Source organism: Ovis canadensis, chromosome 5, assembly GCF_042477335.2.
Source record: "Ovis canadensis isolate MfBH-ARS-UI-01 breed Bighorn chromosome 5, ARS-UI_OviCan_v2, whole genome shotgun sequence".
Taxonomy (NCBI): domain Eukaryota; kingdom Metazoa; phylum Chordata; class Mammalia; order Artiodactyla; family Bovidae; genus Ovis; species Ovis canadensis.
In genome coordinates, this window is record NC_091249.1 from 34,206,221 (window position 1) to 34,212,909 (window position 6,689).

Genomic DNA, 6,689 nt, shown 5'->3' on the forward strand with positions numbered 1-6,689 from the left:
TCCTACCATGGGGGGCTCCAGACAGTCATCTCCACAATGCTCTCTGACCTGAGGAGAGGATGTGGGCGGGGTGTCAGGTGACCGGCTGGCACCTCAGGCTCAGCACATCCCCAGCAGCCCAAACAACAGGCCTGGCATCCCTCCCTGGACCAGACGCTGGACTCCAGACCCAGAACACGGGCAGGGCTGGGTCCTCTTGAGGCCTTGCACAGTGGCGTGCAGGTGGCTGCCCTCCTCTGTGGGCACACATGCTCGTCCTTCTCGCACATCTGCGTCCTGATCTCCTGTTCACACCAGGACCCCTATTACATTGAATTGGGGTTCTGTCACCAAACCCAGTCACATTCCCACGGCCTGGGTGTCAGGGCTGAAACTTAGGGGCTTTGGGGACACTGTTCAGGTGTTGACTTCTTACAGGACTAGTGCAGACCCTGAGCCACAGGCCCTCAGAGGAGGTGCCCACCCCCGGGCGGGGCCCCCTGTTGCCACCCTCTCTCTGTCCTTCCCACAGCGATGCCTTTGCCAAGTTGCTGGAGTCTGGGGACCTGAGCATGAGCTCGATCAAGGTGGATGGCATTAGTATGTCCTTCCATAACCTCTTGGCAAAGATCTGTTTTCATCACCGTTTTTCTGGTAAGACTGGACATAGCTGATAGACTGCTTGGCCTTCTTCCGGCACACGGGCCTACCCCACTGCCTGGGGCTGGCCCAGCCTCACATCACCCTCTCTTGCAGTTGTGGAGCGAGTGGACTCCTGCGCCTCCATGTACAGCCGCTCCATCCAGGGCCACCACGTCTGCCTCCTGGTGAAGAAGGTGAGCCCTCAGGGTCTGGAGGGCCTGCCCAGCTTCACCACTGTCCTCCAGTGGAGCTGCTCTGCTCTGAGTTCAGTCTGAGATGATTTTGCTGAAGGCTCTGACCCTGTGCTCCTGAGCAGTGTCGGCCTTTCCTCCGCCTGGCGCGTTCCCTCCTTGCACATCTCCTGGAAGAGGTCATATTTAGTCAGTGTGTTTCTTGTGGCATATTATTGTAGAATTCAAGGAAAGCATCTGGGTCTGGGGAGTTCTTTTCTGAAAAGTTTTTATCTGCAAGTTCAGTTTCTTTTTTTTCATAACTGCTTTATTCTTTTTTAGAAATTTAATCTTGGTTGCTCCAGGTCTTTGTTGCTTGCTGCAGGCTTTCTCTAGTTGCAGTGAGCAGGGGCTACGCTCTAGTTTTGGTGCAAGGGCTTCTCATTGCATGGCTTCTCTTGTTGAGGAGCACGGACTCTAGGCACACGGGCTTGGTTGACCCTCAGCAGGTGGGATCTTCCCAGACCAGGGATGGAATCTGTGTTCTCTGCATTGGCAGGTGGAGTCCTGTCCACTGGACCACCAGGGAAATCCTGTTTCTTTGATACTTTTAGGGTTCCTTCCTTTGTCTGTTTCTTACTGTGTGAGTTTCAGTAGTTTGTAGTCTTCAAAGAGGTTGGTTTCATCTGGATTATGGAGGTGATGGTGGATCAAGTCATCTGGTTCTTTTCTTTTCCTTTTAGTGTCTGAGGGATCAGTGGTGATAAAAGCTTTCATTCCTGATATTGGTAATTGTCTCCTCTCCTTTTTCTTGGTTATCTTGGCTAGAAGGCTTATTTATCCATTTTGGAAGATCAGTTTAGTAGCCAATTTTTTTGAAGAGTTGGAGAATTCCCTGGAGGTCCGGTGGTTAGAACTCTGCACTTCCACTGCCAGGGACTGGGTTTGATTCCTGGTTGGGGAACTGAGATCCCACAAGCCATGGCAATGCAATGCATGCGTGATCAGTTGTGTTCTGCTCTTTGCAACCCCTTGGGCTGCAGCCCATGAGGCTCCTCTGTCCATGGGATTCTCCAGGCAAGAATGCTGGAGTGAGTTGCCATTCCGTTCTCCAGGGGATCTTACTGACCCAGGGATTGAACTCAGGTCTCCTGTGTCTCCTGCTTTGGCAGGTGGGTTCTTGCCCACTGAGCCATTTGGGAAGTCCCCACAAGCAATGAGGTGTAGCCAAAAAAAAAATTTTTTTTTACTGAATATTGCTGCATATCTCTTTATTTCTGCCTCCTTTGGATTTATTTTGCTGTTTTGCAAATATATAAGGTGAAAACTTAGACCTTTCCAACAGGCCCGTCTCTTCTAATAAAGTCTTTAATGTTAGGAACTTTTCTCTAAATAATTGTTTAGCTGAACCCCACAGGATTTTATGATTCATTTTCATGTGTATACAGTTCCAAATACTTCTAATTTCTATCACTACCTCCTCACTGACCTGTGGACTTATTTCTAAGCATTGGGAGAGTTCCCTGTTGCCTCCTGGCCCTTGGTTTCTGGTGTGACCTCTCAGGCCTCTGAAAGGTGCTGAGACTGGAGCTCTGTCCTGAGTGTGCTCCCTCTGGACAGCTGTTCTGTAGGTGTTCCTGCGATATGTGTGTTACCCAGATCCTGCTGGTTGACTGCTTTTGATTCTTCTGGATCCTTGCAGATTTTCTCTCTGCCAGTCCTCCACGAGTGAGCAAGGAACATGAAGCCAGTGATGGTCCACTGGTCTACTGACTGTGGGCCGTTAGAATCGTGAATCTGGGCGAGTGGATCCCCTCACCAGTTGGTGTGTTCGTCTCTGTCCTGTGGTGTGTCTTTGCTCTGAAGTCCACTTTGTCTGGTGTCAGTACAGCCATTCTGTGTGTGTGTGTGTCTGTGTGTGTTTTTTTAATAACGTTTATTTATTTGCTTGGGCTTCCCTGATAGGTCAGTTGGAATGAATCTGCCTGCAATGTATAGGAGACCCCGGTTGGACTCCTGGGTCGGGAAGATCTCCTGGAAAAGGGGATAGGCTTACCTACTCCAGTATTCTTGGGCTTCCCTTGTGGCTCAGCTGGTAAAGAATCCACCTGCAGTGTGGGAGACGAGATTTGATCCCTGTGTTGGGAAGATCTCCTGGAAAAGGGAAAGTCTACCCACTTGAATATTCTGGCTTGGAGAATTCCATGGACTGTACAGTCCATGGGGTCACAGAGTCAGACACGACTGAGGGACTTTCACTTCACATTTATTTACTTACTTGTAGTAGCACTGCTGGGTCTTTGTTGCTGCATGAGCCATTCTCTAGTTGTGGCACACGGGCTTGATTGCCCCTCAGCATGTGGGATCTTTCCAGACCAGGGATGGAACCCATGTCCTCTGCCTTGGCAGGCAGATTCTTTACCACTGAGCTACCAGGGAAGCCCTCTTGCTGTCATTTGGTCTGTGCTTATGTGGCAAATCCTTTGTGGTAAACCTGCCTTTATCCTTGTATTGGAAAGGATTTCTTATGGATACCATGTCCTGATTCATTCTGTCAGTCTCTTTCAGTTGTACTGTTCAGAGCATTGTGCTTAAAGTATTACTGATATTTTTGGGTTTGTCTTGCAGTTAGCTTGTTCCCTGTGTCTTTTCTTTCACCCTTCTGCTCTCGCCTTCTGTGGCGTATGTGAGCGTTACCAGTGTCCCACGTTTATATGTTAACAGAGTCTCTGTGTGTCTGGAGCTCTGGGGACTATATCCCCACCCTTGGTGTTCAAAGTCTACTTGGAGCTCAGGCGGAACATGAAAACCTCACACTGGCGTACCCTTAACCCTCCCCCTATATAGGAGGTGGTCTCAGGTTTTGCTTCTGCAGACACTGAAGGCACCTTTTACAGATTCCGGAGACCTCAGGAGACAAGACAGCATCGTCTGCTCACCTGCGTGCCTGCTGTTTCTGTTGCTTTCACTGCTCATTCCACCCTTTATTCTGCCTCATTTCTCTCTGTCTAAAGAACTTTAGATCAGGTCTGTTGGCTGTGTGAGTTCTCTCAGTTTCCTTCATCCGATCATTCTTTGTTTTACTGTTTGTCAAGGCTGTTTTTGGTGAGTATAGAATTTTTGCTTTGATGTTTTTTTCTCACACAGTGCTTCAAAACTAGGCCATTTCCTTTTGGAATCTTGGTTTCCAATAGGGAATGTTTTCCCTTTATGAAGAAATGCATTGTTTCCCCCTGGCTGTTTCAGGTTTTCCTTTGTTCTTGGTTTTAGCAGTTTGTGACATGTCTTGGTATTGACTTCATTGATTTGGGCAGTCTGCTGACAAAACCCTCCATCCACGTGGTGTCAGTAAAGCTGTTGGGAACGTAGGGAATTGAAACGGCGGCAGGGCCTCCCTTCCAGCATCTTCTGCCAATCCCTGGGGCTCTGGGCCCCGCACTGTGTCTGGACCCCTGTCCCTGCCCTCTTCTCATTGCGTGCTGCCGAGATTAGAAATGAGGGGTTCGAGTGTGCTTTCACTGGACTTAAACTTTAGTGATATTTCCACTCATCCTGCACAACCTTTACCAGAGGGGTTCCCTGGAAGGGGACCTAGCTCCTGTTAATAGTGTGGAGTCTGTTGTATGTGCTGATCTGTGCGTTTCTGTCTTTTGCACAACTCAGTTCTCAGCTATGATTTTAGGTACCTTTTCAGCACTGCTTTCTCTGTCTCGGGTCCCTGTGATGTGAATCTTTGCTACTTCACCCACCCCCACCTCCTTTCCACTGGTCTGTTCAGATTGGATCATTTCCATTAATCTCTTGTCAGGGTCATAGACTCTTCTGTCACGCAAGTTCTGTTGTGTGCAGCTGGTATATTCCAGTCTAGAAGTTCCCTGGGTAGATCTTTATTTCTTCCATTTCTTTGCTGAGATGTTGTGTTCTCCTGCTTGCTTCAGGGATGTATGTGATTGCTGATGGGAGGTTCTTGGAGTCACTACTTTAAAGCCTGTCAGGTGATTCTGACATCCATTTCTTCTCCGTGGGTATTTGTGGGTTATCTTTTCCACGTGAGCTAAGATTTCCGTGGTCTTGGAGTGCCGAGTGATTTTGGAAGTTTTGAATTGGAGTCTGTGGGCCTTCTTCACACCTGTGGAGAAGGCTGGCACTCAGGTTCCATCTGCAGGACATCTGGTGCTACACTCAGCTGTTCCCTGTGCCCCTGAGGGGCTGGGCCAGGCAGGGGCTGTGTGTCCTTTGCAGGGCTGGGATCCCTGCCTTGGCCAGAGCATCAGTCCTGAGCCCTTGCAGTTCTGGCCTCTCCAGGTCCTACAGCTCCTCCCATGGGGTGTGGGAGATATGGGGTGTGGTGTGCCTGCTCTGTCCTACCTGGATCCCCTCTTCTTGGTTATCAAACACCCCAGAATAGGAGAGGCTTATTGGAGCACCCTGAAGTAGGAGAGGATGTCCAGAGGGTGGCGCCTCATGAGTGCCAGCTATCGTTTCCCTCACAGGGTGAAAAGTCGGTGTCAGTGGATGGGAAGTGCAGCGACCCCACGCTGCTGAGCAACCTGCTGGAGGAAATGAAGGAGACGCTGGCCACATGCTGAGTGCCACCTGCCGCAGGAGTGTGGCCACGTGCTGCACACACTGGGTCCAGCCAGGAGTTGACCAAGTCCGCCATTGTCCACTGTGTAGACCTCGCAGTTTACGTTACGTTGATTTACCTTGTCATCTTTTTTTACTTTGCTTCTCTCTCCTCTCTGGCGAGCAGCAGCCCTTTCCAGTCCCCAAGCCAGCCAGGGCTCCTCTGGCTGGAGCGGACTGTGCCTGTGGCCACAGGGGCTGCCCGAGGGTGAGCGTGACCACTGTCGAGGCCAGGACCTGGCCGGGGCTGGATGGGGACCGGACACAGTGGCGCGTCTCACTTCTGTCAAGTCGTCCGAATCCCACGAGTTCCCAGATTCCTGCCCGCAGGCCCTGGGAGTGGAGGCCGGGCCAGCTGTTGGAGGGAGACATTCCTCTTCACCCCACACCGAGGGGCACGTCCTCCCCAGGACACACGATGGGGCAGAGTCTTGCAGGCTGCCGTCCATCACATCCTGTTTGTTCCACCACCGTGTCCTGTGTATCTGCTGAGGGGGGTGCCCGGCAGGGATCCAGGGCCTTGGCCTCCGCACCCAGCTGGGTGCTGTGGTGAGTGGTGGAGAGCTACAGCTCTGGCTCCCCTGTCGTCACTGGATGCTCTGCAGGTCTGTGTCTGCACCTGTGGAAGGCCCGGGCCTGGCCCTGTTTCCTTGCTGGGAAGCACGTGGGTCCGGGGGTGGCTGGGCCCCTGAGATGTGCATCAGGGGCAGGAGGGACCCCAGCCCACCCCCGTGAGACTGAACTTTCCTCAAAGATGATGGTCCTCAATGACATTTTAACTTCTTTTGATGAAAACTGTCACTTTAGCATGTAGAGTAACCTATTACAGAATCCTGTGCAGTGATTCTAGAATCTCTAAATTGTATGATGTGTTATATAAGAATTTATTTGCTATCGACATTCCCGTGTAAAGGAGAGACATATCATGCTGCTGTAATGATTTTGTGTCAAGATGATCCAATAAACTTGCGAAACAGGCGTTTATCCATTGAGTCTCTTGCCTTTGGCAATGTATGCCCTGAGTAGAGGATTCTCCCCCAGTGTGGGGGGTCAGCATACAGCCAGACTTCTGGGGAGTCTTGCAGCACTCGGGGCCAGAGGGGGGCCACAGGGCACCCTTGTGCAGGTTACATTGTGAAGCTATGGCGCCCCTGCCCTTTTGCCTGGACCTCTTACCCCTCCGGAGGGGTGTGGTCCTCTGGGCTCCTGGGCCCCAGCGGTAACAGCAAGGAGACACCTGATACCCATCCCCTCACAGGACTCCACGGGGCC

At 51.2% G+C, this 6,689-nt stretch overlaps 1 protein-coding gene across 1 annotated transcript in view; it reads left to right on the forward strand.

Annotated features, from left to right (window-relative positions):
- Positions 1-6,401, forward strand: part of AP3D1 (adaptor related protein complex 3 subunit delta 1) — a 33,437-nt gene extending 27,036 nt beyond the window's left edge. The window contains exons 30-32 of the mRNA XM_069591488.1: positions 512-633; positions 736-815; positions 5,285-6,401. Coding sequence (XP_069447589.1) covers positions 512-633; positions 736-815; positions 5,285-5,380 — 298 coding nt within the window. The 3' untranslated portion in view covers positions 5,381-6,401. The remainder of the gene's footprint in view (positions 1-511; positions 634-735; positions 816-5,284) is intronic.
- The last annotated feature ends 288 nt before the right edge of the window (positions 6,402-6,689 follow it).